We start from the raw sequence: 12,507 nt of genomic DNA on the forward strand, positions 1-12,507 counted from the left end.
AAATATTTATCACAATATTATTTTCAGGATATTTTTATATTCAAATTATTGACGTCTGGGCTGTAGATAAATACCATTTTGCCTTCAATACTTAAAGTTTAATAATTCGGAAACCAGTCGTTCAAATTTTGATTTAGATACATTAACATTTAAAAAAAAAATATACTTGTCCAATAATTTAGAAAAAAATAAGGGCTTAAAAAACTAAAGTTTGTATCGCAATTCACAACGATAGTCCATTCTCAAGTGATACAAAATGTCTCAAGTAGTCAAGTATTCAAAAATATGGTAAAGTGTAATAAAAATTCCAAAAATTAGATTTTGAATAACTCCACTATTAAAGGTTAAAAACGAGTATGGACGCCTTTCATAATCACTCTGTACACCATTATTGTCGTGTTAAAGAGGTGGATGATATATTTTAAACTCAAGTTGGGCCAAATATTTTGGCGCGCGACAATGGTTTCGTAACAATTCGCTTAACGGCTTAACCAACAACACAGTACGCGTGTGTAAGCTGTTACTTGAACGAGCATAAATATGTACTAGGCATACAGCAGGTAATAAAATATACGCGACGAGTAGGCATGTAAACGAATATATGTGTGTATAGTACGCGATACGCGTACAATGTTCGTCGCGATGTAGGCTATTTGGTTTTGGTAACCTTGGGTCATGTACACCTATACATAATTATATATAACGTGTGTGTGTGTATACAACCGTCAAAAATGGAAGACCCTGTGGGACCATCATTCGCCATGGCTACGGTATTATATTATTATTATAACCTGCACAAGAGATTGCGCGTACGGCCGATGTTTACGGTTCGTGCAGGAAGAATCCTTTTTCGTCTCTTATCTAGCCCGTACATACGCCCGGCATAAATTATAAAACGTGCCGGACAACTAGTACGCTTTTAAATTTCTTCGGCGTATGACACAGGCTTCCGCTACCGCCGCAGCCTATCCAATATTTTTCCATATTATTTTAATTTTTTGTTTTTTTTTTTTTTTTTTTTTTTTTTTTTTTTTTTTTTTTTTTTTTTAATATGCAAAAATATCACATACGTCAGATTCTTATTAATACACACAGATCTACTCCATACCCTCTGCAACCTCCTGAACGCTGAGCCGCTAATTATAATACCTGCCTTTATGTTTAAACAATGGTGATATATAGAATGCTCGGAACTCGTCTAATTTTCATAAAAATAACAAACAAAAAAAATATCGAGTTTTCGAGTTTTAATTAAATTGTATTGATAGGTGCGTCTTTTTTTTCATTTTTCGTTTTAACTCATGTTACAAGTAAACGGTTTTGTTAGTTTTAATAATAATATAAAGTATAGCACTTTCGGGAATGAAAAAATTACCAATCCCAACGAAACCGTACTATCGCGTGTTAGCATGATATAATATAATGAGCAGTACACAAAATATATTACCTATATAGTAGTAAAGTACGCCGTACAATTTCAGCACTGTGAAGTGAATGTGGTATATATAAATTAAAACGAGAGAACATGTTCTGTGTGTAATTAAAAAATAGACAAATAGACAAAACTTAAATTTTATAATGCCGGAAGAGTAAGTTTTTTTTATCTACCATCAACAACAATAAAACGTCGGTCATAGGTTCATTAATGTGTACACGCTGCAGTTAGGCATAGGTAGTTTAATCGAGTCGACGAGACGTTATTTGGAACAAAGTATGGGCAACTCCCCTTTGTCGAATGGCTATTAATAATACCAAACAGTTTAGTTAGATAGTTGTCATAAACTCCTGGCTCGTTATGTGGCAGTTATGTAATGCGCGTTTATGGTGTATATAATAAACTATATATTATAATATGCACAACTATTATGCGTATAAACAAAGGCAGTTCAGGTCGCCGATATAATATATCATATTATCATTTAAATTTATAATTAAAATGTCTTGTGAATTGAGGTTCATGATTATTTTTCATTTTTTAGAAAATTTAATGACAAAAAATAAAAACAAATGTCTGATTGTCTACATAAAACTGTCTGATAAATCATACATATAATTCCGTAATTCGTGAATTGTTTTAGTTGTTTAAATGATTCCAACATACGGTAGGCGAATAGGTCATAGATTGAGAGATTGAGTATGACTATTTTTGTAAGTATAGTGTGAGCGCATGGTGCCTGTCTATACACGATCTACATGGAAACGAATAAAAACCATTAGCGTCTACGACACACACGATAAACAGTGGTTAATAAAAAAAAAAACAAATTATTAAAAAAATAAAATAAAAACAATAGATTTCGAACAGTTAACAGTTATTTCTCTTTGCCCTTCGTAGAATGATCGCCGTTAACGTCTCCGTCCGCCGTCGGCAAATTAACCGGGCACAGAGCCGTCAGCACTTTAATAATAATACACATAAATATACACACACAAGCGCATCATATACACATCACAGCAACAGTGGCCACATCGTCGGAGATTTTACACAGCGTTGTAACAATATATAATAATATGGTAAATTATCCAATTTCCTCCGGTTTAAAGACATCGCTGTCAGATGACCCACGGGTGTGCGTAGTATGAGCGTACGATAAGGGACAAGTGTGATGGGCAGGGGTAACGCGAAGGAGGGAAAGGATATGTACACGCGCGTGGCGGCGATTGCATTCGACCGTTTGGGAAGCGTGAAATTAGATTTTCAAACCCGTAATTAAAATATATATACACATATACTCGTATATACAAAAAGGCCAACGACTGGTGTACAGCATATAAACGTGTCAGAGCGTTTCGTGTTGGTTTGTTAAGTCTATGTATGCCCAAGTGTTTATGTACGTAACACATATTTTTTCCTGTCCCGCTTTGTGCGAGTACCGTCTGTCCATCTAAATCTTGCGACTCACATTTAGCAAGAAACTAATATGTATGGACCATACGGACCGCTCGTAATGTCCGTTGACTGTTGTTAAAAGTAAAACATCAATGTTAATAGCTGTTACGTCATCCTAACCGCTGTTTAAACTAGCGGTTATAGGTCGAGAAGCAATCATATATTTTACTAGAGAAAACCAAGACTGCAGCCAACCCGCGGTTTATTTCAATTCACCCTACAAAATAATAAACGAAAAAAAATTATCTCGTGCCTCGTTTGGCTTATACTGCCCTGTCTCGACAGTTGACATTTCAGACAATATTGTATAGTAAATTGGGCAGATAAATATTATTTAACTCAATCTTCAACATTCGCCTAGTAACATAAGTGTAGTTGAAATACGTATAATACTCTCTATTCAACCTGGAAGGTTTGTGTTAAGTTTGAACTTTAAAGTTAATAGGCTGTTGCTTTAACACTGCGCACAACATGTTATAAATTATTATGTTACTTGTGTAAAAAAATTAAGTAAAATATAAATCTTTAAAATTGTGCGCTAAATGTATGCTAAATTTACATAATAATCAAATAAAAATAAGAAATAAATGAACGAATTCACTCCTAACTATATTTTATTGTATCAATTAGGGGCGAACACAAGGGAGAATGTTACAGCTAATTTCTAAATAACCTTAACTTATAAATATAAGGCAGTATCAAACGCCTTTCTTAATACATACGTTATAAACTTAGTTTTTTACAAGTCTTACCCCCTTTCCAATTAATACAAAAGTGAAGTTGTCATTGATATCACTCAAATTTAAACGTAATTTAAATAATTGAAATACATAAAAACGTAATGTAAACAATATATATAACATATATGTTGATAAACTTGGCAAAATAATAAACCCAATAAGCTGTAATAATGGATTTCAATATATACAATAATTGATTTTAAGTAAATTAGTAATATTGTTTTCATTATTTGTAGGGTAACTAATCATAACGTATAATTTCCAAAATTACATAGCTCTTTTTATTTAAACTTATAATTATTAAAATTCTATATTTTACTATTTTATATTTATCTAGGTATATCGTTTTAATACAATATTAATATATAATATAAAGCAGTAGTAGCTGTGCATGTTTTGGAAATAAAATTTTGGTTTCAAAATGTCACACATGTGTCACCACAGAAATCAAAATGTCTAACGAGTATTTATTATTTAGTTAAATGTATTTAAATTTTTGATCATCAAAGTGAAATATTACATGGGTATCCCACAAAATTTTAGACTTTCTAATTAAATATCTAATTAACTATATATTGCTCAATATTTAATGCGTATACATTTTTTACTAATATATATTTGATTTAAAAGTATTGATGTTCGTTTAAAATTAATAAGACATACCGATTCAAATATCATAAAAAATTCACATTGTATTTGGTAATAAAATAATATTGTTATATTAATAATATAACTGTTATGTAATATAATAATAAATGTTTTAAATTTGTTAATCAATAATCCTACACCTACATTTTTTAATTAATTCGATTAAAAACTCAACAATACCATATTTATCTAGTTTTGATAGCAATAAACGCCAGTAATATATTATAGACAATGCAATCAAATACCTTTTATACATAAAAAACATGCCAAGTAATTCATTACCATCATCAAGTTTTTAATGAATAGATCTAACAAGGGATTATACAGCTTTGGAAATATTTATTTTTTTATTCCTAAGCCAAAATTTATTATCAAAAAAATTAGATAACACACCAATATTAAACATGAGTATATAACTAATCAATTTTCTAAAAACTTTATTGTCAACAATAAAAGTATAATATATAATATTTATTAAATTCATGAACCTATTGAACCTATTTAATAGTAGTATAAATAAAAAACAATTTTATAATTTATTACAAATCGTCATCAAACATTATAAATTTAGTTATACCAGCTAGCTGCGAAAAAATCAATTTATTTGAATTTTGAAATTTGGTATTTAATTGTAATAGAATATCAACGATTATTTCATAAAAAAATATTTTAAAATTTGATTTTTAGATTAATTTCTTGTTGCTTTTGATGGTTTTGTAAAAGTAACCACTTGAATAAAAATTTTCAACATTTCAGACTCGTTTTTGTTTTTATCTATAAGGTCAAATGTGATTTACTTTACTCAAGTAAAATTCTACATTAAAAAATTTATTTTGAAGTATGTTAAATAAATTGTCGGTAAATATGAATATATTACCAAATAGCAATGCTAAAAAAGCAAATTCAAATGTTTTTAAATTTTTTAATGACCTACGGCATCACAAATAGATTCAAACAACGACTTTGGATCATTACTAATAAAATAAAAAATATTTATAAATACAGACCACACATTAACTACTGTAGGTACGTAAAATGTTTGACCACAAGAACCATCTAGTTTGAATTTTTTCCAAACAATATTTTCTATAACATCGGTGAGGTGGGACTGTGAAAAATAAACAGCAATGCCAGATATATTTGCAAAAAAATATATGATATATAACGTTTATACTATAACCATGTAGCAATACCAAACTTTATCTTTAAGCTAAACAGTGTGTAAATAAAGTATGCAAGTTCTTTAACTTTAGCCAGTAAATTTATTAAATTCCCAGACATTACACAATCCCCAACATAACATTGGCCAACTAATTAATTTTTTTACATCAAACTCGTGTAAAACAGAATAAACCAAATTCAATTAACCTTGATCCATGCAGTCTTCACTGACATCATGAAAACTCAAGAAACGTTCAATTCAGATTTATCTGTAACATATCTAACTATAATTGAATATTGTGTTTTTTGAATAATATCTATAGTATCATTAATTTAAATGGACTTAAAAACCCTGAAAATATGTTTTTTATACTATTATAATGATTTTTAATTTTTTGAGAACACTTAATAATATATTAATATGCACATAAAACAATTCTCTAAAATTCCCTTTATTTAATGAACCACTACTCTAATAGTGACCACAAAATGTCAACTCTTGATTTCCTAAAAATAAAACCAAATTGATTAAGTGTTCCATAAATAAATGATTCAACCACACATTTTAGTTATATTTTTTTAAACAAATTACCACGCTCATTAACAATATCTACTATAGTAAAACTATTATTTACCTGATTTTTAATCCTAAATAATTACGAATATGTACTTTTGATAATTGACGTATTTGTTTACTCGTAGATATTTTTTTTTAAACCACGATACCCAACAGTATTCCAAACAAACTTATTTTGACAATTTGATCTATTGTATAGTATAATGACTTCCACATAACCAAGAGTATTATTGATATAAATTTGGATTAAATGACCTACAAAATATTTTACTTAGTTTTTTGTCAGGATTTAAAACTGACAAAATCGGAATAGGCTTACCTGCTTTTAGTAAATAATTTTTATTACCTGACTTCCAACGTCGAAACAGCGTTTCCAACAACACTACAACCACGTCTGTCACTAGATTTATAATTCTGATTTCTGACAAATAAAATCTATCAGTAACCAGTGTAAATGATGGATAAAAAGCACGGCGACACACGTAAACAAATTTAAACAAACCAACACATTCGACGTTTCTAACAAGACCGAATAATAAAATATTATTGAAACTTTTTAACGGTTGCACTTTAGGCGCTATGATAATAACAACTGATTTATGATTATGTGTTTTTTTGTTGAATGTGCCGCAGCCGTGGCTGCGAGTTGACCATGACTCCAAATCTATTTTTAGTACACAGAGACAATGAAAAATGAGTCTCACGATGATCATACCGCATGCGCGATTTTGCTTATTCAACAGTCTCGTACACACGCATGTATTTATATTATGTAGTTTAAGTACACAAGTACTAACTCAGAGGCGACGTCAAACAGAGCCTCTCTGGTGTCATCTGAACATAACCGCCGGCTGAAACACCAGCGTTTCTCAACGGTTTATCGCTATTTTTGCTAATAAATACGGGGAATAATATACGCATAATATAATAAATGATAATTCATATAATTAAACTTCGTAAAGAAGAAGAATTTGTTTTCAAATGAAATCATAAATACGTTAAAAACTATTAGCGAAATAAATGCTATCGGTAAGCCAAGAAGTATACTTTTTGAATATTATTTACTACAAAATTTTAGGTGAGGCCACTTGCCTCGCCCTTAAAGCCGCCAAATCAATGTGCTTACTGAACTATCGTTTTTGTGTGATGTGTATTCGTGAAAAGCTTTACAATTAATCGTGTAAAAATATAATATTATATCGGTCAGCAATTCATCGTAATGTATCTGTATTATAATTGATTACATAGATATAATGTTAGGTACTTATTAATGTACGTTATTTTGAGTTTATATAATTTATATATGTATATTATGCATAGATCTCTTATAACATAATTTTTACTGCACTCGGTACAAAAAAATAATACATAACAATATGATAGAGTTTAACATTGAACGGTGCACTGTGTATGCAATTTCACTACACGTTCATATGTATTATACAGAGCACAAAGACTGTGATACGTCATCTCATAATTTTCAGAGTAACACTGTGCTACTACATAATAAAATCGTAAACCAGTAAAACATCTATAGAACGAATACCATAGGCTATTAGAGAATTAATGTGTCCGCTATTAAGAGGTTAGGTGTATACAGTTTATTATATTAATTAAATTTTCTTCAACAACAATAATACTTATTATAACTCCCTAATAATATATTGTAATTATTTTAATAATGTACAATAAGTAGATTACAATTTTCTAATCTTCTGTTATATTTTTATCTAGGTAACTATAAACAAATGAAATCGTACAACAATAAAATAACACCAACAACAATACGTAAATATATATTTCGAATAATATAAAACATTAAAATGTAATTATACAGTTGTTGTATTTTAGTTGGATTCCTTTGAATGACCATTCTAGCATTTAGGATACGATAAAAAATATATATCCACAAACAAAAAAATAATCATATTGAGTTGACAATTCATAATTATCCTTAACATTATTGTTAATCTAGTAAACCGATTATTATACTAACTCTTTCATTTACACAACTTAAAAAACATATCCATTAACTTAACATTTTCCATTTTTATTACATATTGTAACATGTCAATTATGACACTGCAAATACACAATACGTTTAGTGTTAAAAATAATTAAATATTTAATCGAATAAAACCAACATAATTTCAAGTTGTACCTATACGTTTATAATTTGAGTACGTGTATACTTTTTTAAACAGTATTCAAAAATGATTCCAATCATAAGTTTTTCTTCGCTCTTATTCGGAAATTGGCCATTGAAATGGAATGAAAAGAACCAAAAATTTGAGATTTGTTATTATTTCTTTTTTACTTCAATTTTTATGTTTATTTATTTCTGCTATTCATTTTCCATGGTGTTCGATGTCATAATAAAAGATGATTCCATAGTCAATAATCCACAATACTTTATCATTTCTTTAGTATACTTAAATCCTGGAGTACTGGTTATAAACAGGTAAGAATGTATATAAGATAATAAAAATTTAATAGTTACAATATTTATAACACTACTAATCGGCTAAAATAGTTTTTGAATGAAATATAAAGTATTTATTCTACATAAAATCTAGTACAACTTGACACGTCTTACACGGTGATATTCATCGGATAAACTAATGATGTTTTGTGATTCATATTGTATGTATATTACTCAGGTTTATCATATTATACATCTTATACTTGCGCAATAGTTTAAAGGTTCAGTGTAAATAAACAAGTATACGGCCGTACATGGCGTTCCTTTTTTCTCGTCTGTTATAAAGATTAATTTTACCGATTGTCGTAGAATTTTTTAATGAAAACGTAGAGCCTGTTTCGGTGTGTTTAACTTTGAAAAAGAATGTCAAAAACATCACCGGGAGTAAATAACGTTTAAATAGTATACATTTCTTATAATCGGATCAGTTTAGATAGGTAGCTGCAACGAGTAGCAAATCGATGACGATTATTATCCATAAAACGCTTTTGACAACGGAAAAATTTTAAAAAAGACCATGGGCATCTGGCAAAACCTGGTAATTTTGACACGATAAAAAACGGAAATTCTGACATTTTAAACGCGCCCTCCGATTATAATAACACCGTTGCGGTAGGCATAACATTTGGGGTTTCACGTGACAAATGAAATATCGTTAAATCGTAACGGCGGCGGCGGCCGCAGTAGCCCCGACTATCGCGCGATAAAAACAACAAAGTCCAACAGTCCAGGGGCGGATCTGGAAATGTTCCACGGGTGGGGGAAGGGCGCAAAGACAGCAAAGCAAAAACATAAAAAAAAGTCATCAGATAAAAAAACCTGCAGAAGCTTTATAATATATTTTTAATTTAACTCGGGGAGGGCGCTCACTTCGCCCCCTCACACGGGTCCGCCGCCGCAACAGCCGCACATATTATTACATACCCGCGTACCCGGCCCGCGCGCAGTGTATCGGCTTGAGTACACACGGCACAAAACGTCTCAGGTTGATGAACGTCCGGAACACCGTCCGTTTCGCGAACGAACTGAAAAACGGCTGCGGCCGGACCGTGGAGTCGGGCCGTCACCTGCCCGAGTTCTGGCTCCGGACCGCCGGTTGCGTTGTTCTGCTGGGCATGGTGCACTACAAGTACCGGATATTCGCGGGCATGCCGACCGCCGCCATCATGGTGAGCACCACGATTCCGCTTGGCTGCTGCATGTACTGCGGCTCGACGATGGAGTGCCAGTACGCGGCGGCGTGCGGCGCGCTCGCCCGGAGTTCGCGTCCGTCAACCGCCGGGCCGGGACTGAACCGCGACGCCTCCGCGGGCCCGGCCTCGGCGACCCGCGGTCCGCCGCGGACAGGCTGGCTGGGCTGTCGGACGAGCACCGCCGCCGCCTCACCAGGCTCGTCCGGCTGTTCAACGACGAGTACGGCGCGCCGATATTCTTCACCACCGTCGGTCTGCGTTCGTATGCCGATAGCGCCATGAATCGCGTCGTCTCGAGTCGTCGTCAGCGGCACGTTCGACGCCGCTTACGAGCGCTACGTGTACGTCATCGACACGTTCGTGGACGTTCGCGTGGTTCCGGTTCTGGTGGATATGCTACCGCGCCGACGATCTCGCGGCACAGGTGAGCGCAATCTGCACGGCCGTGGTCGATACGGGGCCGCGGTGGCGTGGCCGATCCGCCGGATCGTACGACCAGAGTCGTCCAGAATGAACGAGGTCACGACCGGTGGCTCGAATAGGTAACGGGAATGCGGGGAAAACGCGGGTGCACATTAGAGCCTCTCCCTTCCCCCCCCTCACACGAGTCTAGGAGGCCTTTCAGAATTTCTAGAATACTGTTATTTTAATATTTTTTTTTTTTTTTACTATTAGATGATATTTATGATATTCCACCATACGAATAGTGAGTAAGTACCACTTGATTGTTTAAATCAATAATGACGAACATATATATTGTTTGTAAATTACAAAAAATTAATCATTTTATTTTTAAAAACCAATAGCCATCATAAAGTTACATACAAATTAACAAAAATAAAACAAATAATTGTAAAGTCGATATTTCATATTGGACATGGGTATTATCATTGATTATAAATGTATAATCGATTTATAATAAATGGCAATATTATACTCGTATACGTTTTTGCGACGTACACACTTTTGTCTATGAGTTTAACAAGTACCTAACAATTAAATAAAATTTTATAAGCGAGTACACATTAAATATAACCAATTGTCACGATTTAAAATAAAAACATACCTAATTAATAACACAGTATCACGTATTATTATTCATGGGGATTCAGAGGTATTCAAACTGTGTTTCGCTGCTCCTAGGGGTGTCGCGTGAGTTGATAAAGGGATCCATAAAAAAAAAAAACCAGAAAATATTAATGTAATTATGTAACGATTATGGAAACCATAATACCATAATAATACACACGATCAGTTGAATTTTTATCAATATGAATATACTCCATTATTAATATAGTTTATAATACCTTACGCCACTGGTCACAGTTCATTATATTGTAATGCTAACTACTCAATAGTCAATACTAACTACTATAATAAATATAGCGTACTATTATTAAATTTTATGTTAAGAATATTGTTTAGAAAATCTCGTAGATTGTGTTTATGGCAGGTATTATAAATTTTAAAATTGTAGTATTTTACTTTCTTCTAACTTACTTTAAAATCGAATTACTAATACAAACACCACGAAATACTTTAGATAATAATTTTAAATTTTACTTAAATTTAATAACCGATTAACATTTTAATATTAAAGCTAACTCAAAATTTATCCTGCTAAACTCAAATTTGCTTTGATACGCATATTGATATTAGATGAAAAAAAAGAAATGTAAGTGTCTCCTCGTGTCACGAAATCACATCCATATATTTTTGTACATTTAAACTTTTTACAAAAAACACTTTAGTCGTTATTACTTATTAGTTATTACAATAAGTTATTAGTTACAATTCGTATTCTTCTTTTTAGGTTCACCTAACAGCAAAAATAATGCTTGAAAATGATATAAATTCGTTTCCAGAAAATACAAGAAAAATGGTAAATAATATTAATTACTTACAATTTAATAATAATTTTACGTATTTATAAAAGATATTTGTTATTTAATTATCATTAGTTTATCGCTATTCGTGTATTTGTAAACAATCTAATCATTCTAATCCCTTTAATAATGTAGGCTTTAGATTTTTTAGACCAATTGCTTCATCGTCACGTGAGAATTACGGCATGGGGGTTCTATGATGTAAATAAGGAATTACTATTCATGGTAAATATCAATGAATATTGTAAATTGGAATATTGCTCACATAGGTTTGCTTATTTGCTATTACTTATCAAATAAAAAATTATTTATTTTTCAGATATTAGGTTATCAATTTGGTTTGAGTTTGATATGCACTCAGTTTACGACTTCGAGCATACAACTAGTTAATAATATTACGACAACTCAACCGAATGCTACAACTTCAGCAGAAAAACACTCACAAAAACTTTGAAAACTCTAAAATATATTTTTCAATAGTTATCTACCTAATACTTTTTATCTATTTTTAAAATCAAATTATATAAATAATTATCTACATGAACTGGCTATAGTGCTATAGGTACCGACAACACAAATCGTTTCCTATTGGCTATTTGCATGTGTTTTAATTATTACCATTGATAAGTTTTTTTAAATACGATAATGATTTCTCATATTTTTCTGAAAATCTATTATAATTTATAGGATGAAGGTTTTAATTAGAAACAGCAGAAATAATAAAATAAATATTGTTTATCAATATTCGATATCTACCTAAGCTTTTTTTTTTTAACCTAGTCAATTATCATATTATAATCTATTACCTACATTAATATATCACGACTTTGCAATGCAGCTCTTCCTCGCTAACAAACGACGCTGTGTCCGGCGTAGTAAAATTAATGGTACAACTTTTCCAATAATTAATACTACTCCTAAGTTGTTCTA

The 12,507-nt window shown here is 31.6% G+C and overlaps 2 protein-coding genes across 5 annotated transcripts in view; one reads left to right on the forward strand and one right to left on the reverse strand.

Moving 5' to 3' along the window:
* LOC112599605 (lachesin-like) overlaps window positions 1-6,584 on the reverse strand; it is a 180,558-nt gene extending 173,974 nt beyond the window's left edge. For 3 of the 4 annotated variants that reach the window (XM_025346600.1, XM_025346584.1, XM_025346576.1), the window contains exon 1: window positions 6,363-6,584. The gene's annotated coding sequence lies outside the window, so the exon portion shown is untranslated. Of the gene's footprint in view, window positions 1-6,074; window positions 6,113-6,362 lie in introns of those variants that run through there. The other variant, XM_025346606.1, reaches the window with a different exon arrangement.
* Window positions 6,585-8,229: 1,645 nt separating this feature from the next.
* LOC112599259 lies at window positions 8,230-9,973 on the forward strand. The gene is made up of 2 exons (XM_025346070.1): window positions 8,230-8,477; window positions 9,484-9,973. Exons 1-2 carry the CDS (start codon window positions 8,230-8,232, stop codon window positions 9,971-9,973), a joined length of 738 nt encoding a protein of 245 aa, XP_025201855.1.
* The last annotated feature ends 2,534 nt before the right edge of the window (window positions 9,974-12,507 follow it).

Source organism: Melanaphis sacchari, unplaced genomic scaffold (genome assembly GCF_002803265.2).
Source record: "Melanaphis sacchari strain LSU unplaced genomic scaffold, SCAv2.0 Contig0_pilon_pilon, whole genome shotgun sequence".
In the NCBI taxonomy this organism is placed as follows: domain Eukaryota; kingdom Metazoa; phylum Arthropoda; class Insecta; order Hemiptera; family Aphididae; genus Melanaphis; species Melanaphis sacchari.

Bases quoted from the DNA above. Each gene is read 5' to 3' on its own strand.
- LOC112599259 (XM_025346070.1), top strand. From the start codon at position 8,230: ATGATTCCAATCATAAGTTTTTCTTCGCTCTTATTCGGAAATTGGCCA. The intron at 8,478-9,483 runs GTAAGAATGTAT...AAAACGTCTCAG, and splicing joins GGAGTACTGGTTATAAACAG to GTTGATGAACGTCCGGAACA.